At 48.0% G+C, this 27533-nt stretch overlaps 1 protein-coding gene across 2 annotated transcripts in view; it reads right to left on the bottom strand.

Annotated features, from left to right (window-relative positions):
- FES (FES proto-oncogene, tyrosine kinase) overlaps positions 1-27533 on the bottom strand; it is a 474871-nt gene that overhangs the window by 102505 nt on the left and 344833 nt on the right. For both annotated transcript variants that reach the window (XM_069625186.1, XM_069625187.1), the window contains exons 8-9: positions 23820-23942; positions 7241-7427 (exon numbers count right to left, since the gene is read on the bottom strand). In XM_069625186.1, the coding sequence (XP_069481287.1) occupies positions 7241-7427; positions 23820-23942 (310 nt within the window). The remainder of the gene's footprint in view (positions 1-7240; positions 7428-23819; positions 23943-27533) is intronic.

The raw sequence follows: 27533 nt of genomic DNA, 5'->3' as shown, positions 1-27533 counted from the left end.
GTATGATCCTTAAGGCACCTAAGCTATGCGGTCCCTTACCCTATGCTATGGAGTCAAAGCACATGCTTTTTTGGGGTGTACACTCCCGCAACTTGCACTAGCAAAGCCTTTACATGTCTGCAAGGTTACCCACTGCCACACCACAGGGTGCACCATTCCAGTGTGGGCCACAGTCTCGCCCCCCACCTTTATGCCACAGAAATCCTGCAGGGACGAAAGCCTATTGGTGCTGTTCATTCATTCTGCTGCGTCTGGAGGGACCCTTTCTGAACAGGATGGTTCCGGCACTTATGACTAGACTGCGCCCCCTTGGTGTCACTCCGCATTGTGTATATTAGGAACCCTGTCCCTGATTTGGGTGTGGATGCATTGTGGTTGCGCTGCTTGGGGGGTGAGGGGGTTTATGGGGTGCATCCAACTTATGTGGACATAAAGTCTAGCTCTAGGCTCAGGTTCTTAAAGATTTTATTTAAAAGATAAAATTGGTTTTAAATTTAGGGCATTATAGTTCTTTTTTTAAATTTGTTTCATTTATTAGCATTTTAGTTTACTCAAACCTATTAGCAATCTCTCTTTTATTAGCTTTATTAATGATCAATTGTGATGAATTTGTAAACAAATGATGGAGTTTATGGTGCTTTATATGGAGTTTTTTTTACTGTGTTGTTTTATGATATGTGGCTATCTGTCTATTTTCTTGAATCTGTTTTTTTTTCATTTTAATATTGGATTGTATGAATTTCTGCTTGTAAAGGTTTCAAGTAAATGGTAAACAAAAAAAAAAACATCCACGTGACGTGAAAGGACAACATCCATAACTGACCAGCAATACCTTGATAAACACAGGCACCGGGTCCCTACAGCAGCAGTAAGGACTCCTGGTGACAGGGGCAGCTTCAGAGTTGCCGCCATCTTGCTTTCATTTCTTTTTGTCAGGGCCGGGTTGAGGTTATCCGAGCAATCCTTAAAATCTGGACAGATCACTCCTTTTCTCAGAATCTCAAGGTGCTGTGGAAAGGGTATTGAGATTTCTTCAATGCAAAGCACGCAGTGACCAGCAGGGCGGAGACATGGCTGGTCCCTCAGTCCCAGGGATCGGGGCACAGCGAGTAAATTTATGGACCCGGCCCATTACAATGACTTTCACGAAATCTGGAAAATGATCTGCGTGCTATGACCACATGAAAAAAGGCTCTATCCCACACACCTTCTAAACACACTATTTAGGATTAGCTGCAACCGTGACATTCATTTTCCTTTGGAGGGCTTTTGGAATTTGTGATCAGGCACATGGATACTCAATGCCCCTCAGACCAAGGAGCGGAATCTCTTGCTTGTCACTCAGGTCGGGGAAGCTGACTCACTCTTCCCTGCCTCTCAGGGTAGAGGGTTGGCATCCAAGCAGTTGGAGCAGTTAGGAAAGGACCCACGATTTACACAACCAGCTGAATGGGATGGCAGTGGTCAATGAGGGACCTTACATTTACTGAGAAGATAAATCTACTGCATATACACAGATAGGGCTGCGCTGCTGCGCTGCGCCCAGAGTCCACCCCTGGACTCCATCAACACCCCAGAGGCCCACCCTGCACTGGGTCCCTTTGCAACCCTATCCCCTGCAAGATGGCTGCCGCAGCAGCAACAACAAAGAGCAGCCTCCCAGAGGCTACTCCCATCAACATGTGCCTATCCGCCTGGCCGCCAAGCAAACCAATAGCAGTGCCCTAGTTCCTCCGGATGGTGGTGCTGGCAGCATTCAAGGGCAGTCTTCTAACTTCTGCTATCCGCTGCTTGCTGCTATGGCCCAAGACCGAGAGAAACCCTGCTGCTACTACGGTCATTCATGTCCAAGGTAAGCCCGAAGTACAGAAATGTACTGCCGGCACTCCTTATACAACATGTAAGGATTATGTCTCCTCATGCTGCGTGCGACATACCCAGGACCCCTGCATAACCCCCTTCCCTCTTGCCTGCTGGTACTTTCGGTCTATCCACAAGGCCCCAGCACGTAGTGAACCCCCCGGTAATTGCCTTCCAGCACCAGATAGTAGCGACCACTCCTAACTGCCCTCCGCTCGCCCAGCCACCTCTGTCACGATCCCTTCCACGCACACACCTATACATCATGTGGTCCCCAAGGCGCTCCCCTGCCCCCGTCTCACTCATCCCTTTCTCCCTCCCCTCTCCGGGACTCATGTGGATATTCACACGCCTTGCGCGCGCGCCCGCGCCTGGTCCGTGACAGGACTGCTGCCAGGCTACGGCCGTTTCTTCACTCGCAGTTACCTTGGCACCTTGGATCGCGAAGGACTAGCATTGAGCTCCCGCGTCGCGGGAGTGCAAGGTCACGTGACGCTCTTGCCCGATCACATGACTCAGCCGTGCATCACGTGATCAGAAGCGCGAGTACTTAAACACGGAAACCCAGGTACTCGTTGCTTCACAGCTGTGCTCTGCATCCTGTTTGGCGTTACGTACCTTTCGATCACTGACTGCTCACGGAATCGACCTGGCCTGCTCTACTGGACTCTTCTTGGATCTACCCTTTGGATTTGTTTGCATAGTGATACTCAGCTCTCGACCACGGACTGTTATTGGATTGCCTCCCGGATCTCCTTCTTGCACCTTGGCTCTTTGGACTTCTTGTCTCATAGCTCCACAGTTCCTGCTAACAGGTGAACAACTGAGGACTACTCCTCTTGGGGTACTTCAGTCCACGTGGGTCCCGGACCTATCCACTAGGTTCACCACCTCTTCCTTGACCCTTATTGGTAAGACCTTTCTGTTTTTCCTATACACTGTGGTTACTGTTTATTGCTTGGTACTTAATCCGCATTTTCTTGCAGCAGCGTGGGGTCCCAGAGGTTCACGGTCCCGGACTTGAACATCTTCGCCTGTGGCCTCAACGGCTGCACAGAGAGTGGCTTTAGGTTCTCTCTGTGAGGCATTTGGGGACGGAGGCTTCTTCTGCCTACACGACACTCAAGTCACAACAACCTCGAATCCATATGTACGCCCTCACATCACGGAAACGGGCTTGGTCTGTCCCAGCAACGCGCTCCCTCAGCTAGCCTTGCTCCTCAAGGGATGACCAGCACCACACACCAGCCCTATAACGGCCCCCGCCTATGCGATCACGATAATGCAGGCCCACACTGCCCTAGCTGCTCCGGCACTATCTCCACATAGCGCGCAGCATATCGCTAACACCAGCCGACCTCCAATCCCTCACCTCCACATTCACTCCCCAACCAAGGCAACCAAGGCTGCTGTCACACCCCCATATGAGCACAGCACCATCGCTCCTCCAGACCACACCACGGATGTTGCAATCAAACCAGCCCCCGCTCTCTAACACCCCAAGATCTCTTTCCATCCCTGCTCTGGCACCATTTCTTACCACACTCACTCCAAACCAAAAGGACGCCCTAGCCTCAATCACAGCAAGAAATGCTAGGTTATGCTCGAGGACCACCATAAGTCTCCCCACCCACTGCCCAGCCTCCAGCCAATGGAAAAATAGTCACTTGAGCTCGAGATCCCATGCCAAGTACCCCCTACAGTCACTAAAACAGCCAAGGCCCATACTTAGCAACCTAGTATTACACCTATTTACCCACCTCCCTCACCATCCTCAGCGACCAAAAAAACCCACCACTGATCCCCCCGCACTCCCTCAAGATACGACCAGCGTCAAACCCACGCTAGAACCGAGCACCACAACTAACGCACCCTCAAACAGCAAGCTCCTGAATGCGATCAAACCCCAATTTCAGACATCCCCATAAGGACCCCAACAATACCCCATGCTCTATGTAGCTCTCATTAACACACGGTCACTCTCTGCCTATGCCTTGGACATCAATGACTTGATCACCAATCAAAAACTAGACCTACTGGCCATCACTGAAACATGGCTCCACCAGGCTTCAGGCCCTGCTCTATCTCTTGCACTTCCCCAGTGTTTCACCATCCTTAGGTGTGACAGACCGGACTCCCCAGGTGGAGGCGCTGCACTTGTCTACAGGGATTCAGACCTTGCGGTAAATCCACAGAAGGTCACTGTGAGCACCTTGCCATCAAACTGGCAACTACCCCCACAGACTCCATTACCTTACATATTCTCTACCATCGGCCAAGACCCACAGTAGCTTTCGAGGAAGATATCAGCCACAATATAGGCGATAATATCAAGCCCACCTCAAGAGTCATACTACTGGGTGACCTCAATCTAGGCCTTGATGATCCGACTGATACCGCAGCTACGGTGGTAGCTAATGCCCTCTCAGACCTTGGATTCAAACACTGCATATCATCTCCCACCCACAACAAAGGCAGAACCCTTGACTGGATAGCTGATCTGAACAGCCGCGTCACCATCACCTCCAAACAACCCCTGTCCTTGGCCAGACCCCCACATCATTGGATTCTCATTCCCTTCGCAGAAACGAGCCCCTCCCTCCCTGCCCACTCTTCCTCCTACCTTACCTCGGAGCTCCAGGGAAATCAACAAACAATCCATATCCCCCTTCCTTGCACTCCTCAGCATAGTATCTCTGGACGTAACTGAACCCCAAGTCCTAGCAGATTTGTATGCGAGCACTCTAACCAAAGCAGTCAACATGGTTGCCCCCCGTCCTCCCCAGAAAGTCCAAACCAACATGCCACCTCAACCCATGGTTCACCACAGGCCTCCAAGCCTTGCGCTATAAAAAGAGGCAGGTGGAAGCCCCCTGAAAGAAAGCACCCACGAATCAGCCCAAAACAGAGTTTAACAAGATTACAAAATAGTATAAACAAGCCATTGCATCTGCCAAAGCTCAAATCTACCACTCCAGAATTGAGAAAGCCAACGCCAACTCCCAGGATTTGTTCAAAATCCTCACAGAGCTTGAGACCCCGGTCTTAGCACCTAATTCCATCAACAAAGTCGAAACATGGTGCCCAATTATTCAGAACGCCATGCGTGACAAAATGTGCATGCTACAGAAAACAACTCCAAACCACCTCTACGTACCCACCACTCCTCACCAAAGTAGTCCCCACACTTGCCTTCATCTTCAGGGAAATCTCAGAATTAGAACCAGCTCATATCCTCAAAAACCTTAAATCATCAAATTGCAAGGGAGACATCTGCCCAGCGTCCATAATTAAAGATTGCTCTGAAGCCATGGTCCCCTTCATCACAAAATTCATCAACACATCCTTCTCCTCAAACATAGTCCCAGCTAGCCTTAAGGAATCCTGGGTCTGCCCCCTACTGTAAAAACCCTTACTGGACCCTACAGCGCCAAACAACTACCGCCCCATCATAACGGTAACCTTCCTGTTAAAGATCCTGGATAGAGGCACATACAACCAGTTCCAGCCTTACCTTGAATCTAACCACATCCCAGGGATGCGCCAATCAGGCTTCCGTCCAGGCCACGGCACTGAATCGGCTCTACTGGATTTAAAAATCCAACTTGACTCTTTCAGAGATGATGGCAAACCAGCCATCCTACTCCTACCATTGACTGCCTTCAATTTAGTAGACCACAAGACATTATGTCACCATCTCTCCACATCAGCCAACTTCTCCCCTGAAGCCACTTCTTGGATAGTCGCCTTCCCAGAAGAGAGAACCATGAGAGTCTTCTCAGACACTGCTAGTGCTCCCCCTATCCCTATCCCCATCCTGTGTGGCGTCCCCCAAGGCTACTGTGTCTCCCCCTCCCTCTACAACATATTCACCAAATCCCTATTGGACCTCCTTGATGACATCGGCATATTCTACACCAACTATGCCGATGACACCCAAATCCTCCTACCTCTCTCAGGCTCCTAACAAGAAGATGCCCTCATGTTCAACAAAATTTACTACACAATGCAAACGTGGCTGGCTACCAACTACCTGTGTCTGAACGACAACAAGATGGAGATCCTTCTGGCAGGCCCACCTGCCATTCTGCAGAAACTCAACCCCCAATGCACCTCCTTCAGGATAGATGGGTTCCAGAGCCCCGTTTCATCCGCAGTAAAAACACTGGGCGTCCACCTGGATGCCACCCTCTCCATCACCAAACAAGTTATTGCAGTGGCCTCATCGGCAGCATACACTGCCAAACTCATCACTGCTGTAAGACAAGGCTTGACGCCACAGAGCGCTGCCTGACCATTGCTAGAGCCACCGCTGGCACGAAATTGCCAGGACATCCAAACAGAACATGAACAAACTACAGATAATCCAAAACAACGCCACCCCCCCCCCCCCTGATCCCCCAGAGCTGGGCTAAACATCCCCAGAAGAGGCAACATTTCAGCCGCCAGAAAAAAGGCGCACTGGCTCCCTATCCGGGAAAGGATTATTTTCAAAACTTTGTCCATCACCCACAAATGCTTGAGCAACACCACCCCGCAATACGACTCCCAGAAAATTGAGAGAGCGAAATCATCAGAACGGTTAGGTCTCTCTATGCTCATCGACTCACCCTACCAAAAGTGAAAAGAGCCAATGAAGGTGGGGTGACCTTCCTGACTGTAGCTGTCAGCCATTGGAACTCCCTCCCCCCAGAACTAAGAGCAGAGAACTCCTACTGGTCCTTCCGCAAGGCGCTGAAAACCTGGCACGGAGCCCGCACATGCCATAAAAGTTACCTACTGTTTTCAACCTGCACTGATGTTTTTTCTGCATGTCCATATGTCCATGGCACGTTATACACTGCTACATTAAGTTTATGTATCATGTAGCTGGTTTCGCAAAAGCGCCCTGGTGCCTCAGGGTTTGGGCGCTTTACAAATGGAAAAATGCAATGTAAATAAATAAATAAGACGTGATGAGGCTCATGAATTCGGTATTTTGAAGAGAACACACACCTGTGTGCTGCCCGCCTGGCAGGCATATGAGAGAAAGGTGCAGAGCCAACTTCTAACACTGGTGAGCGAAAAGGTGCATCTTATTTTCTCCATGAATTTAGAACAGCCTACCAGACGTGATGTGGCTAATTTCTGCCCCTCTGACCTTGAATAAACCCCTCAGCACCCACTGCTTGCCATAAACCTATCATAAGTGCATTGTCATTGGTCTCTAGTTCCATCCCCCACTGGACTGCTTCCATCCTATTCCAATGTATTGCTTCTCCGCTGCCCATGTTGCACAATTCATGCTACCTATATTGGCAGATAACTTTGACTATGTGTGAGTCAAGTAGCCTGCTCCTATGTGAGGTGGCCGGCTGTGGGGGAGGCCGAGGAGACTCACGATGGAGCAGATCGATTGCTGGTCGTCCTGAAGCAGAAGGGCTGGCGGCGGATCCCTGGAGCCAACCTGGGCCATCTTCTTCTGAAGTAAATCTCTCTGTGCCTGGAGTTTGGTTTGGGAGCAAAGGGAGAGATAGAACTGCTGGGAGGCTTCCTGCAGAGCATGGCGCTTTCCCAACAGATAAACCCTGTGGGGGTCAAAAGAGAAAGGGTTAATGTAAACAATGATAGAATAGCAGACCTTGTACATAAACTGGATGGTTGTCTGCAAGACTGAAATGTGCCACAATGTTACATTTGCACCACGTTTACAACCACACATTCAATCTGGTATCATACAAGTAGTCAAGCAGGAAAAATACATTATCTTGGGGGTGCTTGGTGGGGGCCCTTCCAAGGCACCTGTACAATCGGAGGCCTTACAGCTGGTTGGCAACCCTTCCTGAAGTGGTGGTGATTACAGTCCACAAATTTAGTCATCTACGGTTGGAACCTCTGACACGGAGTGTTTTGGGACAGGGATGGGACGGATTCCAGATACTGGTGGAGACAGGCTTCCCGCGGCATACCCACAGAGAAGTCCAGGGTCCGGTGTGGCGCCAGATCCGGGAGCCAGGTCTGCATTGGGAGGATTGCGTTGACCTAAGCCGCCTCCTGGACTTTTAAGCATGAAGCAGAAAGCACCCATGAGACCATGCATCATGCCCGAGGCGAAGAGGCCGGCTGGCATGACTCTGAAAATAGAGGGGGTCTGAACTCAGGAGCAAAGGGGTGCACTTCTACAGGGTTCACCCGCACCCCCGATTGCTGCTCTAAGCAGTGCATAGCATGCGTCCACATGAGGAATATTTCACTGAGATTCAGGGAAGCAGTATTATACAATACCACAGCCTAATTCCAGGTTCGACAGGATAACCCTTGGAAATACCAGCAAACGGAATTACCGTTACTGCCTGCTGTAACAGAACATGGTTAGCCTGATTCAGAACCATGCAGACCCCTCCGTTACTCCCCATCTCGAGGGCTGTAAGGCTAAGATGGAGGACATTTAGTATTACTGTATACAGTAACAGCACCTGGGCAATACTGTAGGCAGTAATGCTTGTGTGTTGAGGAACACACCATCGGAGAAGAAGACTTGGAACTGGGCTGGGCAGTAGAGCCTGCAGTATTCCCAGATACTGCACGGTTTGACGCTACCGCTGGACTCACAAGGACCCTCTGCAGATCTAATTTAAACTAGGGCGTTTCAAATTCTTCGTTATTTTCATATCCCATCAACCTGCTTTTGGAAAGTCAATGCTATGGAGCGTCTGGAGTGTATTTTAGATTCAAATAAGTTTATTTCAGGCAAAGTCTAAAAACACAGATTAAACAGCCAGCAATAAATTGATACACAATAACATATATAAATAGCAAAAACATCGGAACATCCAATCCAGCTAGAGTCCTCTCGCGGTTTTATACATTTAAACATTCTACATATCGTCTACATATAGTTAAACATTATTCTGATAGAATTATACAATATAGAAATCACACACAACATGTAAAGTGCAAAAGTGAAAGAACCCCAATCAATATTTATAAGAAACTAATGTTTACGTTCCTTTTTCTGATCGAGAGAGTTGCCGGGAATACGCTTCTTCCGGGCCCAAGAACCTCTTGGATCGATTGCTGGCATCAAATGAAAATAGGCGGGAAGATATGGCCTAAAATTTAGAATCTGAACCAGAGAAATCAAATACCGTAGGCAGGGTTTCTAATATGATACACAAAACCATGATGTGCTATGTACCTACCTGGAATCTGCGGCCCACTTCTCCACACATGCCATTGCATGGATCAAGTCGTTCTTAAGTGGCAGAACCATCAGGGTTTTCTCTTCCTCTGCAGCGGCTGACCCAGTACCCATCACATGTGGCATTCCCTAGGGATCCTGTGTCTCTCGGACCATGTATGACATTTTCACGAAGCCCCTGTTCGATGATCTGGACCTTCTGGGTGTCACCTACACAAACTAGCAGATGACACTCAGATTCTCATCCCACTTTCGGGGGATTATGAACAGGATTTGGCCTTGGTGAACAAGATATACCTCATCATTCAGCCATGGATAGCCCGTCATGGTCTATGCCTGAATGATGACAAAACGGAACTCATCATACTGGGGAACACACAAAATATCAAAAGACTAAACAATGATGATTCATCATTTGTTATAGATGGCAACACCATCAAAGTAGCAAAAGAGGTCAAAACATTAGGTGTTTACGTCGACTCTTGCCTCTCCCTAACAAAGCAGGTGAATGCGATGGCCTCTAGCACCGCTTACACCTGTAAGCTGATTACAGCAGCTAAACCATACCTGTCCACGACCAGCTCCCTCACCCTATCATGAGCTCTGGTATTATCCAAATTGGATTATTGCAACGCACTATACATAGGGTCTAATAAACACACGCTGCAAAAAATCCAAACCTTGCAGAACAATGCCCTCAGAGCTGCCTTAGGAATCCCAAGAAGAGAGCATATCTGAGATGTCAAAAGACAATCTAACTGGCTCTCTACAGCTGACAAAATTAAACTTAAAACAGTATCACTAACTTTCAAAAGTATCAATGACTTAGCCCCCAAATACCTAACAGAAAGATTCAAAAGACGAACTTCTAATAGACCTACCAGAGAAGCATAATTACCAACCAGCTAGTTGTGCCCCCATTCAAATTGAGCACAGCCGGAGAAAACAGTTTCCCTGTCAAAGCAGCTCAGTGGTGGAACTCCCTCCCATCTTCCTTAAGGTCTGACCAATCCTATCCACACTTCAGACTTAACTGCATTAAATGGCTCAAAGAAAATGACCTATAACTGACCAACACTAGGACTACTCATGCCTGACCCACCTGTTAACCTGCAACTGAACGTATACTGGCATGATCTTTTAATTCTCAATGTATACTGTGTATACACATCTGTGTACAAATACCTGTGTATATAACCATGTATATTGTCATCCTTTTGCTGTCAATGCATCATGTAACTACTTGGAATGTGTAACTGTAACCTGCAAGCTTAAAGTATTCTTGAACACGCGCCCGAATACCTCCGGGTCTGGCTCGCACTATAAATAAAATAAACAAACAAACAAACAAACAAACAAAAAAAGTAAATATTCATATTCGGATCGATAGTATTGTTATCACAACTACCTATATTTCGATCAATTATAATAGCAACCGGGTCTATTAAGTGAACGCTGCAGCTGATAACCTCTGTTGTGTGATTAAGATCCTTGTATATCGATTATAACCAAGTGACAACTACAATGTTTCATTACAGGGCACTGATAAAATAGGAAGAAAATCTCTGAGAGCTTGTAATCTCCCTCCGTAAATGGGGGGTTACTAAGAGAAGTACACGGTGCATATATTTCTCAATTAACTGTCACATGGCCAAGGGAATACACAACTGCCAAAACTGGAATAAAGTTAAAGGGATCCATTAAGCAAAAGTAACACATGACTCTATTGCATGGAAATGTACTCAGGGTGGCTGTAACAAAGAGTCATGGGTAAGGTAGTCCTCGAAAGCAAGATTTTATATGTAGGACAAATAGAGATCCAGCGAGATCTTCTGCGTAGTGATTCCTAGAGCTCAGTTCTTATCCTTTCTTCTGGCATCAACAAGGTCTCTCCGCCTCCCTCGGGATGTTAGGGCGTTCTCCCTTCGCCAAGAGTCCCAAAAGACCTCACTTATTGGGCCTCTACTTCTATCCATTACTTACTCCCCTATTCCAAGCCAAGGGGCTCCCCACCTGTTGTTACACCCCCCCTTTCTTTCTCTCTCTTCAGTGTATCACACCCCCTCTTCTAGGGATCAAAGTCACTCTCTCTCATTACTTTTCACTTCCACCTCCCTTGGGCCTCTCTACTGGGCTACAGGCTTTTGTGCCAGTCATGGGAGCACACCCCTCTGGGGCTTAAGGGGCTCTACCCCTGTGCTGGGAATCAAAGGATCACCCACTCTCACTCACTATTTCACTGAATCAGTCCACACACAACACACACTCACTCCTTCTCTTACCCCCACCCCTGACCCGCTCCTTTATATCACATCCCTCTTCTGGGCTTACGGGGCTATCTTCCAGCTCACTGGAGCACAGCCTTCTTCTGGGGATTCAAGGGGCTCTCCTTCTGACCCACTGGAGAAAATCCCTCTTCTGGGGTTCAAGGAATTCCCCCTCTGGTGCTCCCCAGCTTGCCCATCAAACTCTTCCGCTCCCAGCTCAGTGACACTGTCCCTTGGATTTTAGCTTCCATTTTAATGTCCTCCCGTTCCTCCCATCAGCTGAGAAAAACGTTCACATTGAGTGGTTAATTGGCTTCCTATTCCAGGGGAGGGGCGTCTTTATCGTTTTCTTTCCTGTGCAGGCGACGTGTTTGGCTGCTGCTCTGCTCCTGCTTTGCCTCTTGCTGTTCCGCCACACAGAAGTTCATTTTGTGTGTTTCTGGTTTTGAAAGGCCATCACAAGGAACAGGAGAACCTCTAGTGAGCCCGCCCCTGTCAAAAATTGCTTTTTCCTTCTGGGAGGGGAAGGAAGTATTTCTCTGTTTAAATGCTGGCGCTGCAGGGAGCAGGAAACCCTTCTCCTTCCCAAGCGCTGCTGCTGCTATGGGGTGTTAAGTTAAGTTAGAGGGTTTCCCCCTCGAGGATCCACACATGTTGACTAAGGCGCATCTCTGGATGTTCTGGTGGTTCCCCGTAGTATATCCTTTCCTCAATCCCTAAAAGATGCCCCAGAAGCCACTCTAAGTTAAAACGAAAAATTCTACATGAAGGGGGTAGAATGGACAAAGGCAGGGACATCATTTGCAGGTTTGCCAGGGGTAGCAGTAGCTACCTTTGGCTCCCCCTCTGCTACCCCTAGACCTGTCCTTGCGACTCCTGGCCCACTGGACGAAGAGGCAGTGCCAAGGGCAGATCTCTGTGTTGCACATGAAAAAGGCAGTTGCAGATAAATGTGCCACCGCTTTTTTCACCTGGAATCTAGATCTCATTAGCTGGAGAAATAACAGGGATGCAGGAAAAGCCATGAAGCCACCATCACTAGCAGGTTGGCAGTCCATTAGTGAAGAATGCCTGAATGGATGGGTTCAGAGGCGGGGCTGTCTGTGCAGCTCATACCTAGTACTGTAGCAGCAGGAAGGGCATGGGGTTACATCTAGCCAGCTGGGAATGGGTAAGAGCAGTCTGCAGTACTCAGTGAACGCAAATCTCATCTGTGTTTCTCGTCTGCTTTGCACATCCTGTGAGCCACAAGGCCTGTGATGAGAGGGGTGTGGCCCCAGTGGCTTCTGCCACCAATCCTGCCTGGGCACTGTGTGACCTGACCCAGATCTTCCAGGCCTGCACCACAGGGACACTGTAGATAGGCACATGGTCAGATCATTAATTTACAAGAAATTACGCTCCGCCTTTGAAGTAAACCATCTGTTGCTAAGGGATAGCTCAGGGGCAACGCACTTGCTTTGGGAACAAGAGGCTGCAGTGAAACATGGGTTCAGTTCCTGCTCCAGTGCTTAGAAGCTGGAGGAGGCATTAAGCAAGATATAAAGGACCAAAGAAAATAATAAAATGGGCCTCTTCTAGGGGTGATGTCATGGAGCTGCTGCTATCTACATGTTTAAATAAAAAACCCTGCAATTGCTGAGACCTGCAATACACCTTTCCCCTCTATCCCCCATCTAACAAATAAAAACAGTGGGCTGCTTACATAATAAGCAAAACAGAAATGTGATGGCTGGAAGGTTTCAAATCATCATTCATAACCACTGGCACAGCTCTGGCCAACCCTCCAGACCATTGTTTTTCTGGCAGGACTTGTGCTGGTCAGTTGCTGTTTCCAGTCTGTGGCCAGACACTTGGCAGGCACTTGATGTCTGGGCTTTGGGGTTTAGGCCTCTTCGAGAAGCTCTGTCTGTTTACAGTTTAGTCCAAGTGATGTACAATAGTCAGGGTTGCTGTGTTGGATGCCTGCTTACATTGACAGTAATTTGGTAATATGGGCCTATACATACTGATATTAACGCTACATATGGTGATCCATTCTTGTATGAAATGTATATCATATTACAGTGATATCGTAACCATACTTTTCTTAGTGTACTGAGGAACAATGCTTTTTGATGCAACTTCTGGTTTTGTCAAGGGGTGAAAGGTCATGTACCATCACTTCCTGGGATGTCACTTGGAGCCAGGGTCAAATGACATCACTTCCTTTGATGTCTTAAGAGTTCAAGGGTAGAGTGATATCACTACTGCTACCTCTGGCATTTTGGTGAAAGGACGTCCCTGGACAAGGGTTTGATATTTTGATTGGAGTGCTCGAAGGTATTACTACTCCCTTGGCCACCAAGAAAATAAAGGAATCTTTAGCTTTCCAGACAATTATAACAGAAACACAATTTTGTCAATTTAGAAAATGTGTGAAGCAAATATTAGGGGCATTGCTTGGTATGTAGTTGGTTTGTGGGGACAGTCACGCCTGAAAGAATTTGATTTGACTGAATCAATATTTCTAAAACACTTGTTAGGGTTTACAGATATACGGATGGTGAGTTTGCATACCCAGAGGTAAACCTAATGTTCATTCCTCGCATCACCCGGGACTGTGCATGTGCAGTGGAATTCGGGTATTTTCTGAGGCATAGCGTCAAGGAGAAAGTGGCACAAGCAGTTAGAAGCTCATATGGATGTTTGGCGACTTCTGGTGTGGACTGTCACATTCGTAAATTTGCCTTGTAGTTTGTGCAACTGGTCTTAAAAGTGTGGGAACTTCTTTACATGCCCACAATGGTGCGTCCTCTTTTGCCCACAATGTAAAGACTGCGTGCAAAATGGGGTCCACACTAAAGGCTGCAAATCGCTGAGGCCAGCTTAGCACCGCCCTGCACTACACATGCGTGCATGCAGGGGCTGGTAGTCCTCAGTGGTCCATGAAGGAAGAAAGACTTGGGCGTGAACAGTGGTGCAACACAAAATGTGGGTGCCCTCCTGTGAGCCATGCTGAGTGGGCCCCCCCAAATCAGCAACAAATCACTGGTCGCGCCACTCTCTGGGCCGGCATAGATTATCACGCTTGCGCAATACCCACAAACGTGCTGCTGAAGGTATATGCCGCACACTGCACTAGCAGAATTATATAAATATGTGTTTTAATGCACACACCCTTGCTCCAGCCTTGGCTGATTTCTGTAATCACTCTTTCACCACTGGCACGTTCCCCTCTCCCCTTAAGCACTCCCTTATGCATCCACTCCCCAAGAAGCTGTCTGCCGATCCTGCCTACCCGGCAAACTATCGCCCAATCTCCATCACCCCTTTCCTGGGAAAACTGTTGGAAAAGCTGGCCATCTCCCACCTTACTCTCCACACAGAATCTGTTGGTTGTGCTCCATGACCTTCAGTCTGGCTTCAGAGCTGCCAGAGTCACGAAAACTGCTCCCCTGAACACCTGTGAAGATCTGCTCTCTAACCTTGATTCCAACATTCCTTCTGACCTTATCCTCCTTGATATTCCTCTGCTTTCGACACGGTCAACCATGCCATCCTGATCAATCCGGATCAATCGACTCCATGGGAACCTGGGCATCACGGATCAGGCCCTTGAGTGGCTGACCTCCTTCCTCTTGGACATCTCCTCCCAAGTCCAACTTGGTCCCTTTCTCTCTGCTCCATCCTCTCACCCTGGTTTTTCAACCTCTACTTGGCCCCTTTGGCCCACCTGATCTCTACCTTCGCCTCTAACTTTCAGTGTTATGCGGATGACACTCCACTTTCCTTCAGGCTCCCCTCAGACTCCTCTCCTCTCTCGCTCATTCCTGACTGTATCCGTGATTCAGGATTGGTGTGCCTCCAATGATCTCTGCCTCAATGTCAGTAAGATGGTGATCCTTCTCATTTGGGCTCCTGCCCCTGCTTTCCCTCTCTCACTCTGGCCGCCCGCCTTGTGCCCTCTTCATTCGACATTCTGTGAGGCAAACAAGCTTGGTGTCATCTTTGACTCCACTCTCTCTTTCTCTCCTCACATCTCGGACGTCGCCAGGAAGTCCCACTACCAGCTGCTCCTCCTCAAAGGTACTCTTCCCTTTCTCATTTTTCCCCAGAAGCTCACTGTCTCCAGAGCCTTGGTTCTCTCTAGGCTGGACTACTGCAACAGCCTCTTTCGCAATCTGCTTTCCTCTACTGTCCACCCTCTGCAACTAATCCAGAACAGGGCTGCCAGACTTATCCTTGGCCTCAAACCCAGGGATCGTATCTCTCCAGCCCTGAAATCTCTCCATTGGCTCCCAGTTGCTGCAAGGATCAAGTTCAAGACCCTTTGCATTGTCCACAAGGCTTTCTGGGCCGGGGGCCCACACTACATCCAACGCTGTCTCCCAAAATATCTTTCTTCTCAAGCCCTTTGCTCTGCTACCTACAACTCTCTAAGAGTTAAACACTTTTCCAGGCAGAGAGTGGGTGGTAGATCTCTCTCCTCTGCAGGCACCTCCCTCTGAAATAGCCTCCCTGCCCCTCTCAAACTTGAGCCGGACCACCTGAAGTTCTGGAAACTGCTCAAACTTTTCCTCTTCTCTTCGGCATTCTCTCTCTCTCCCTCCCCTGCTGGCCTACCTGACCTACCTGTCTGCTGTACCGACTGGTTGCTTGGCTACCCTCAGTCTCACTGAGTCCAGACTCTTTCTTGATAAGTCACCCTTGCACTGCCTCTGGGCCTACCACGCACTTAGGGGCTGTAACTGTAACCCTACAGTCCCTTGTTCTCCTTGTACTACCCACAGCCGCACTGCCCTGGCTGCACCTACTCAGAGCATTGCTGCCCTGTTTTTCCCTCCCCTCTCCCTTGCACTTCCCCCCTTTTTTCCCCTTGCACCTCTCGTTCTTGCACATGTGCGATCTGAATGACACAAGGCCTAGTAAGATTGTTTGTCTTGTCCTCCCTCTATTTTCCCGCCCTTGTCTTGTTGCGCCTAGAAACACTTGTGTTCAGGTGCGTTATAAATGACTTATATCATATCATTTGATCACAGATGCCCAGAAAAATATACAAAGCCGCAGTAAGAAGCGGCTAGACTGGCAGCACCCAAATTGCAGTCTAGCCAGGTAATTCACTTAGCAGTACTGCTTTATCAGAAATGCCCAGTTAAAAAAATGTCATACCAAACTGAGGAATGACTAGACTGGCTACACCAAAATGCCCCTCTAGCCACTAATACCATATATCATGCCTGCTTAGCCTGGACATGGACAGCCTTTATGATCTGTTGCAAAATCCTGCCCCCACACATCCCCTCTCCCTCCCAACCCTACCCCAACCTCCAAACTCAGCTCCTGTGCCCAGAATTATCTCCACGTCCCTCTTCCTTGTCCCAGAGCTTACGTATGCGGCTCTTTGCCTCATAGGTAAGTACTGGGATGAGGAAAAGTGGGACTAGGAGTAATGACGATTACAGGTAGCTAAGACAGGCATTACTTCCATGTACCTCTACCTCATCCCAGTACTTGTGTATAAGGCACTCTGCTTCATACACAAGTACTGTCTCATACACACTGGGACGAGGAAGAATAGGGCTAGGAGTAATGAGTAATCAAGGCATTAAACGCAAGTATTGGTGCAACACCATTGAGTTGGGGATTCAGCACTCCCTCCCCCATCCCCCTGAAATGTTGGGCTATGTTGACTCAACCTGGTCGACCTTCACAGCAGTTGCCGCCAGACAGAACAGGACACAGATGTTAAATGGCACCTGGGTTTTGCTGTTAACAAGAGCCCACCACTTACTAACATAAAGGAATTCACTGTTAGTACCTGCATTCAAATGCCACATTTTTTAGGCAATTGAAATCGTGATGTGGGTTTAATACTTGCATGCCAGGGGTGTGATTGGAAGGGTAGAGAGGCTACAGGAGACCACTCATTCTCACAGCAGTCCATAAGTGGGAGCTTTCAACCTTAAAGGATAGAGTTAACTGCTTGTAACATTGAAGCTGCACTAGAATAGTCTCATTAAAATGTGTAAAGAAATGAGATGCCCCAAACAAATAAGTTTGCCCCTCCCCCACCGCCCATGAAGTTAGCGCCTCTACCAACATTTGAAGGGTTAGCCCCTCGAAATGTAGATTTGTTGCGCCCCTGAACGCAAGCACACACACCATTCACCATATACACACACTCACACCCAGCCATCCATACATTTAAGTGTGCACCCTTTCACCATACATTCACACCCAGGCAGCCACCCATACATTTAAGTGTGCACCCTTTCACCAGAGAGGCACACACTATCAGGCACCCACCCATACATTTAAGTGTGCACCCTTTCACCATATGCTCACACATGCAACCACCTACATATATAAGTGTGTACCCTTTTACCATACAGGCACACCCAGGCAGCCACCCATACATTAAAGTGTGCACCCTTTCACCATACACTCACACAGGCAGCCACCTATACATTTAAGTGTGCACCCTTTCACCATACACTCACACATACACATACACACACACACACACGTCATGGGGTTGAGGTGAGCCCTAATACTTACCAAAAAATTGGGCCTCATTACAAATATGCCAGTCTGGAAAGAACGATGCCGGTAAGCTTACCGGCACTGTTGTTTCCGGACCGACATAATTCAGCTCTGCAGTTGGTTGCTATCCCACCCGGCAGGTCAGACCAGACCTGCCAGGCGGAACAGCACCCACCCGCAGAGTTTTCACGGAAGCACCGGCACCGTTATTAATGGTGCCGGTGCTTCCGTGGACCCCATTCGCATAGAGTCCAATGGAAACGGGGACTTACCATTTGCCGGCGCCTGACTTCCTGGACCGCTGGGCTTGTAATCCCCCCGTGTTCCCGGGAAGTCGGGCACCGGTAAATCATTAGGGGTCCGGCAGCAACCTGCCGGTAGCATGGCACGGTTACCGCCAAACCCGTAATGAGGCCCATTGTTTCTTTTTGAAGTCACTTTAACTTCATAAAGATATTATTTCCATTAAGGACCGAACCATAATGGCAAAAATGTCCTTGGGAAGGCAGAGTGACTTCAAAAATAAACTATTTCTTTTTAAGTCATAGGGCTCCCCTTACTCCATGACATGGATGCCTCCAGCCTAGGGTCTTCCATGCCATGTGGGGGCGGAGTAGTCACTGCCTTCATAAAGAAATGATTTCTGTTACAGAAATCATTTCTTTATGAATGCAGAGTAAATTGAAAAAGAAAAATATATTTGTCTTTTTCTTTTCTCCAGGGGGGCCCCTCCCAGGACATGTGCTGGCGGGGCCCCCCGCACCGCGGGGGCTGCGGAGGCCCCTGTTACGCCAGTGGGCGTGGACAGCAAGTAAGTGTGTGTGTGTATTTGTATGTTCAGTGTGTGCTGTGTGTGTGTATGTGGAGCAGGGGGCATGCGGTATGTGGTGAGAATAGGAGGGAGGAAGGGAGAGCGACATGGGGGCTTCTGCCTGTCCTTCTAATTTCCATCCAGTTTCACGACTTCCTTTCTTCACGCAGCTTCTGGAGTCTCTGATCTCCTCTTCTTGGCTCTTTTCTGGAATATTCCATGTTTTTCGATCCTTTCCAGTCTGGATTCCGTCCCAGTTGGGACACTGAGAGCGTGCTGGTCTTGGTGGTGGATGACCTTGCACATCTCTCTGATCAGGGTGGAGTGGGGGCACTGGCTTTATTAGATCGATACTGTTGACCAACCCATCCTGCTAGCTCGCCTGGCCGGGGCTGGGATGACTGGACAGGTACTATCCTGGTTCACTGCTTTTCTTGCTGATCGGGCACAAACCCTTTCTCTCCCACCTTTTTGCTCGGTGTCTGTTCCTTTGTCTTGTGGAGTCCCCCTGGACTCGTACTTGTCCCCTACACTATTTAACGCTTACATCCGGCTTTTGGTTAAGCTCATAAACTCCAACGGCCTCCAATGCTACTTCTATGCTGATGACATCCAGATTATTCTGCGGCTTGATCTTTCTGATCCGGCGTCTCAGCTGCAGAGTTGCTTGGAGGACGTGGGGTCGTGGATGGGCCACAATTGACTTAAGTTAAATGGGGACAAGACTGAGATCATGATCGTCGGCCCCCCTCTGTTTCCTTTCTCTGGACTTCTGCCTTTTGGCCTCCTTCTTTCGACCCCTGCCCTAGGCCGGTTTCCATTGCGAAGGATCAGGGCTTACAAGTTCCTCTTCACTCTCCTTGGAGGCTCAGGTGGCCTCTGTTTGTCTGGGCACTACAAGCTGAGAGTTCCGCGAAGGGTGTTGGGATTTCCCACTTCTGGTTCCATGCACCAGTGGTTGCTGCACTGGTGCTGAGTGCATTAGACTATTGTAACCCTCTATGTTTAGCCCAGCCATTATAGCTGATCCCTACTGCCTTCAAGTGCTGCAGAATGCGGCAGCTAGACTGGTGGTGTGCACCCCCTATCACATGTCTATCCCCCTGGCCCAACTACAGCTCCATACACTTCCTGTGGCCCAGAGGGCGCAGTTCAAATCTATGTGTATTGTCCACCAGGCCTTCTATGGTGGCGGAGCAGAGTACCTGCAGTGTAAGTTTCACCCCTATGTCCCTAACCATCCGCTTCGTTCCCTTGAGTCATGTACTATTTTTATTCTACGGGTACGGCTCTCCCGAGTGGGAGGGCGTGCCTTCTCTGTCACCACAGCAAGATGCTGGAACTCCCTTCCTTCCGGCGTACTATTTATCTTTCCGCTGGTCATTGAAGACGTTTCTTTTCGTCTATGTTGTGACAGAGGGTTGGAGCTGTTGAATGCACTCTGCTTAGCACCAAGATGCCCTTGGGTGGATGTGTGCTTTATACGTTCATATAAGATAAGATAAGGGGTTGAAACCCCCAATTTTAAATCTCACCAATCAGGGAGACAGATGGAGGTCCAGCTTGTTTTCACACCCATTGAGGACCACAGCAAAGCAGCACATATTTTGGGGTGCAGCCAGTAAACCTGGTTATCATGTCAGTGCATTCAGTGTCAAGACACCTACCTCTCATGTGGTGAGCGTTATAGTTCTGGGACTGCGTGTGGTCCTCAAAGTCTTCCTTACCTAGGTGGGCACTGTAAGGCAAGCCTGGTATCAAACAGCGAAGACAGACACAAGTGATCACAGTTCAAAGGGGTTTGTTGAACATCAAATGGGCTGGGTGAACGCCTATCTAACCCTAAATCTAAAGATGGGAGCAAGCTACGGCCATCAAATATTAATCACGCAGTCCTAGTCAAGTCTCTGTCAAATAAAAGGGCCTATATTAATAAACCTATTGCCAATCCTTACTTCTAAATACAAATGGTGTGGGACAATGATGTATGTAAAAGAAAAGTGTTCAAGAAATAATGTCGGGACGGCTCTCGGTTGAGCCGTTGACTTGCCTTCCCCAAGTTTTCAGCACGATGCAAGATGGCACGTTTGAGCTTCATACACACTCTAGCTTTTCTGCCACAAGCATACAGTTCAAAGCATAGGTATCAGGGCCTTTTGCAAAAGCCTCTTTTCTAATAACAGTCTGTTACTGCAGAGGGCCTGTCGTAACAAACAAATATCAAAGTTCCACTCTTATCAGGGTTTTCACATGCACACGTTCTCAAGTTCAATGTTCATCATGGGTCTTCCTCTTCGGGCTGACACCCCCTTTTTATCACAATATTCACGCTTGGTCTCCCTAGTTTGGGCTGGGACCATGGATCTCCCTCATTCTGGCTTGGATCCCCTTGTTATGGATCTCGCACATTCTAGCTCGGATCTTCGAGATATGGATCTCCCTCGTTCGGGCTCGAATCTTCCTGATATGGATAGCCCTTGTTCAGGCTCGGATCTTCCCGATATGGATTGCCCTCGTTCAGGCTCGGATCTTCGTGATATGGATCTCCCTCGTTCAGGCTAGGATCTTCGTGATATGGATCTCCCTCGTTCAGGCTCGGATTCTTGTGATGTGTATCTCCCTCATTCGGGCTCGGATCCTCATGATATCAAAATGAAAGATTTTAGAATATGCGACGGGTTTTGCACAAACTGTCACAGGACCACTTCGATAAACTTCACACAATTATTCTCATTTATCTTCTAATTTCATTTCTCTTGGCAGGATACCTTACAGAGACTTTCGCATGAGCACATCCATGGTGCTGGACCACTCTGGCAACAGTATCATATCTTTCCTCCTCAAGTTCAAACATTCGTCAGCAGTTTAGCTTTACTCGCGTCTTTCACCACACGCTTTTAACAATGTTGGTTCCAGCGCACATTATACAATGTTGCCACTTGCATCCTTGAGTTCAACACAGACACCGCCCCCCAGGTCCCCTCAACCGTGACACCCCCCCCTCAGGCAGCCCCCTCAAGAATGGAAACCGCCCACAGACTTGCATCGGTCTACCCATCCCACTGGTTGTGTTGCTCTGTCTGACACTTCTTTGTCCTTGGAGCCAAGGACGATACCACAGTGGCTTCTGCGGCTCCTCCCCGCCTTGGTCAGATACACAGTAGGGACTTCACTATCTCCGACACACAATGCAGGATTCTTTAGTCTGGTTTCCTGGCCTTACGCCTTCTGCCTCGAAGGTTTCTTGAAAGTAACGGCGTCTGGCCGAAAAGGTCAAGGTATGATATGATATGATGTGATATTTTATTTGTATTGCGCTTGTACACAAGTGTTTCAGAGCGCGACTAGTCAAGGGAGGGGAATAGGGGAGAACACAACACAACAATGATCTTACTAGGCCCAGCGACATTGAGAACGTGCAACTGCATGGCAAAGGGAAAAGGGAAAAAGTGCATGGAAGGGGGAGAGTGGAAAGTGCGGAGTAGAGGAGAGCAGATAAATAATAATAAAAATAAATAGAAAATTGAGGCAATAAGCAGTGGTAGTGCTGCCAGCAAGTGGCAAGTGCTGTGTTTAAGGCAGCAGACTGTGTAAATCTGATAAGTACAGAAAAAGAAGAAAAATGGGGGGGCTGTATGGGTACAGATACAGTTCCCAGTGCAAGGGGTGGCCAGGAGGCAGTGCAGGAGGGTGGCAGGGAGAGCAGGTACCTGGGCCCAGGGGACAGAGGGTGGCCAGGTGCACAGTGCCAAGAGAGAGCAAATCAGCAGGGCAGAGGAGGAGCGAAGGCAGAAGCAAAGAGGAAGGTCTTGAGGTGCTTCAGGAACTGGAGATGGTTCTCCTCAAGTTTTAGAGTGGCAGGGAGGCTGTTCCAGAGGGAGGCCCCAGCCAAAGATAGAGATCTACCCCTAGCACATTTCTTTGAAAAAATGATTGACCCGGAGGGAGTTAGAGGTAGAGGAGCGAAGAGGTAATTCCCTTCTTATGAACCCTTCTTGGTTTGCCGTCTTTCTCCCCTCGTTCAGCTGTTCAGCTTTTGACTGGAAACTGCTTTACCTTTGTGTGCTTTGCTTCGCTCAGAGTGTGCTTTCGTGCTCCGCCTTTTATCCATGTGGGGAAGTCTAATGGAAGTCAGGTATGAGTGATCGTCAGTAATTGCTTGACCTCACCTGACCATAGTAGCGGGACATGTCAGATACACTGCTTGGGTGTGAGTCTGTTTTCTCCCAGATCGGGCTGTCTGTGTGAAAGTGCTGGGAAAGGGAAAGGGTGGGACGGGGGGTTCCCACGTATCCTCCTGGTAGGATGGGGTAAAGGTGTTGCAGGGGGAGGGATACCGTGTCTCACCATCCAGTGTCCCACACCCACGCCTGAAGACCCCTCACCCAGGTGATCCTCCTGCACTGGTCCACCACCAGGAACTGGATCTAAAAGCGATGGATGTGTCCTGGCCGCACTCTGGTTTCTCACAGCACTCACACAGTTAGAATTTCCAAACCATCATTCCCAGTGTTTTGTGAAACATGAGCACCCTCAAAGCTGAATTAAACATGGTGCATTTCCGTAGACCTTTGAAAACCTCTTTCATGTTGGCTAACCATGCGAATCAATGCGAATCTTCCAGAAGTCACTTTTTGTGAAGATGCAAACTGGGAATCCTGCCAAGACAGACATTGCGCAAGTCAATAATGGTTTAACATCAATTGTCTGGAAAAAAAACGAATGCCAAAAGATCCAATTATTTTCCTCCCTCTTTTGTCCGCATAAATATGCAGGGAAGACACCCTGCAGCCTTCCTCCTTACCCCTCAAAAACTTTTATTAACATTTCCCTCCCCCACATATATATATGCGGTCAAATTGGGCATCCCAAATTCGGTCTTTTGGGATTCAGTCTTTTCTTCCTCAATCTTTTTCGGTATAACTATCAATAATGAATGCCTGGGTCACAAAAGAGTACGTATGGGCAGTCGCTGGGGTGTATTGGGAGGAGGAAAAATGTCTGACTCTGTGAGTGCTCACACACGCCTTTCTACTTGTGACAGTGAAGGCAGGTTAGGAATCTTCAAGATGGATAAGCAGAAAGGCCGTTTAGCAAACTCAAAAACATGTGATGAAGGATTCCATTAGCCCATTGATTGCCACACCTTGTACTAGTGCTGACTATGTAATCTCACCGTTGTCCGTGATCCAAACTGCGCTCCTCATTCACGATGTCCTTCTGCAGCTGGGTGACCTTCTCCTGCTTCTCTTGCACCATTTTGGAAACCGTGGTTAGCTCCTCTTCAATTGATGTCAGGCTACAACAGGTTAAAAACACAAATACGTTCTTGTGCAGGGAAAGAGCAAGTCAAACAAAGTCAACCATGATGCATGAAAGAGAAGTGCACAAGAGCCTGGGATGCTGCAGGGAAGCAGGTAAAGAAAAGAGCAGTGTGCATATTGAGCGGTCAGTGAACGAATACGGAACAACCAATCTAAGCCGTGATATTAGGACAGAAATGTAGCCTGCGTTAATGATTGTTCCATCATTTATTGATCAGTAGGTCAACCGACAACAAATGTCTTGCAATATCAGATAAGGTCCAAAGCACGCTTCAGACATCAGGAACACGTAGGAGAGCAAAGAGCGAACCAATGATACATTGAGGAGCACATTCTACCCATTGTCAATGGCAGCCTACAAGACCACCGAGAGTGCACAGTTTTGGTTAAGAGAGAAGGTTTCAGATCAAACAGTTATACAACCTGCCTCTTTCATGTGATTTTCGATAAATTCTCAAATACAAAATACACATCCAAAGATACCAATAGTGATAACAGCTGCTCTTGCACCATGGTCATTCGTCTCATGTCTAGCTTAGCGCCTTGTCCAGGTCCAGGCTTATAGACACTGTATATGGACTAACTCAAGTTATATTTCTGCCAGTGAGATGTGTGATGAATCTGATGATGTCATCACTCCTTTCCCAGCGGTGGCCTCTGCTCATGTGCTGCCTGGTCCTGACCCTGGGGACGGCTATATGACGGAGGATGACTTGGGGGGAGGCGACCCTCAGTAGGGTGACAATGCATTGTTGGGGGAACTCACATATCTCCCATTCTCTTTTGGGGATGTTCCCACCCTTTCCCCTGTCGTGATGGCATATTGCAACCATCTCGCTCAACCACTTGCTAAGTCTATTGTAATTAGTTATTTATAACGCAGTTAATACCCAGAGGTGTCTAAGCGCGGACTCAGGGATCAAATCTGTGTTGCTTCGCGTCGTCTTGCTTCCAAGACGAGCACATTGTCCCAGAGCTCTCCTCCAGAGAATATTTCCAAGAATATTGCCAGTATTCCTCAATATCACATAGAGAATACCTTGACAACAACTGAGACGAGGAAGAGGCAAGGAGTAGTAATAAGTACTCCTCGTAAGAACCAACACCAGCCTCCTCAATATCACATAAAGAATACCTTGACAACAACTGAGACGAGGAAGAGGCAAGGAGTAGTAATAAGTACTCCTCGTAGGAACCAACTCCAGCCTCCTCAATATCACATAAAGAATACCTTGACAACAACTGAGACGAGGAAGAGGCAAGGAGTAGTAATAAGTACTCCTCGTAAGAACCAACACCAGCCTCCTCAATATCACATAAAGAATACCTCCGCAACAACTGAGACGCGGAAGAGGCAAGGAGTAGTAATAAGTACTCCTCGTAAGAACCAACACCAGCCTCCTCAATATCACATAAAGAATACCTTGACAACAACTGAGACGAGGAAGAGGCAAGGAGTAGTAATAAGTACTCCTCGTAGGAACCAACACCAGCCTCCTCAATATCACATAAAGAATACCTTCACAACAACTGAGACGCGGAAGAGGCAAGGAGTAGTAATAAGTACTCCTCGTAAGAACCAACACCAGCCTCCTCAATATCACATAAAGAATACCTTCACAACAACTGAGACGCGGAAGAGGCAAGGAGTAGTAATAAGTACTCCTCGTAAGAACCAACACCAGCCTCCTCAATATCACATAAAGAATACCTCCGCAACAACTGAGACGAGGAAGAGGCAAGGAGTAGTAATAAGTAATCCTCGTAAGAACCAACACCAGCCTCCTCAATATCACATAAAGAATACCTTGACAACAACTGAGACGAGGAAGAGGCAAGGAGTAGTAATAAGTACTCCTCGTAAGAACCAACACCAGCCTCCTCAATATCACATAAAGAATACCTTGACAACAACTGAGACGAGGAAGAGGCAAGGAGTAGTAATAAGTACTCCTCGTAAGAACCAACACCAGCCTCCTCAATATCACATAAAGAATACCTTGACAACAACTGAGACGAGGAAGAGGCAAGGAGTAGTAATAAGTACTCCTCGTAAGAACCAGCCTCCTCAATATCACATAAAGAATACCTTGACAACAACTGAGACGAGGAAGAGGCAAGGAGTAGTAATAAGTACTCCTCGTAAGAACCAACACCAGCCTCCTCAATATCACATAAAGAATACCTTGACAACAACTGAGATGAGGAAGAGGCAAGGAGTAGTAATAAGTACTCCTCGTAAGAACCAACACCAGCCTCCTCAATATCACATAAAGAACAGCACCTCAAAAACAGAGACGAGGATGAGACAAGGGAAGAGAAACATTGATTTCTCCAGCTTGATGCAGAGCCAGGTCCCGGTGGCATTGCAGAAATCATGGTCTGCTCTGCAGTCAAGAGGAAGACAGAGAGTTCACTGTCACTGACACATGTCAGGAGTCCCGACGGAGAAAGAGCTGGTGATGGCGGAGCTGCTGGAGCAACCATGCTAGTAGCCCAAGGAAACCAAAAGGAGACACAGTGCCCGCTCCGGGAAACAGAGAGCAGCGGCAAGGAGGTGAGACGAAAGCTACCAGAGCCTTGGATGAGCCGCGGCAAGAAGGCAAGATGCGAAGGAAAACACACAGAAGCCAACCACACAGAAAGCAGTAAGAGGAGAATCCCAAGGAAGACTCATGCCTTAGGTTTCTGACCTATCTTGAATATGGAGAGAAATCTGGGGAAGGGAGACACTTCCGCAGGAGTGGATTGCAATACCAAGAGGAGGGAGTTATCCCTTGAGCTACAAGGAACGTGGTTATTCTTTTTTTGAACTTTTCCTCATTAGTTGAGGAGAGAAACTCAGGGAAGGGAGTCAATCCCTGGAACTTTGAACATTGTATGCTTGGAACTTTTGTTGGAGTGACACATATGTGTTGGATATGAACATGTGTGCACTTTGAGGACCAGAGACAATACCCTTGGCACCTCAAAATTAGCTTTAGAGTGTGAGGGCTAGGGTAGGATTTTGGTCACAGGACATATTTGTACTTTGGACATCTTGACAAAGGACAGACCCTTAGTTTTGGTTGAGGTAGGGAAATGCCTCCTAAATTAGGGATAGTGAGGCATTTTCCAACCCCTTTATCGTTTAATAAAAGTCTCCAACCAGAACCATGACTCCTCTGTGTCCGCGTCTCATGCCTGGCTCCGCACAGGTGTTGCATGGAAAGAGGGTAGAAACAGATTTCCCTCAGGTTGAGTGGGTGCGGAAACCTTGAGAAAAAGCCCCTATAATCAACTCATGTCAGGAGTTGGTAGAGAATACAAATATCAGGGAAGCAGGCACAGTTTGCAGAGACACAGTTTGTTCTTTGTAGAAATTATTCCAAAATATGGCGAGCATTGCCTTGTCTTACTCAGATCAATGACCTTGGCAACATAGTATCTCATGACCATATGGCAGCTCTCTCTGCTCCACTGGAGTGAGATTGGGAAAGATATGAAGGAAGTGTCACAAGGGGGACCAGGATCAAGAACTTGGCCAAGATAGAAACTGCAAAAAACTGTAACTTCACAAGGGATAA

The sequence above is a fragment of the Ambystoma mexicanum genome, chromosome 11, assembly GCF_040938575.1.
Source record: "Ambystoma mexicanum isolate Mex_15411 chromosome 11, UKY_AmexF1_1, whole genome shotgun sequence".
Taxonomy (NCBI): Eukaryota; Metazoa; Chordata; class Amphibia; order Caudata; family Ambystomatidae; genus Ambystoma; species Ambystoma mexicanum.
The sequence above is the reverse complement of the archived record's forward strand: the minus strand, read 5'-3'. Positions and strand labels throughout refer to the sequence as shown.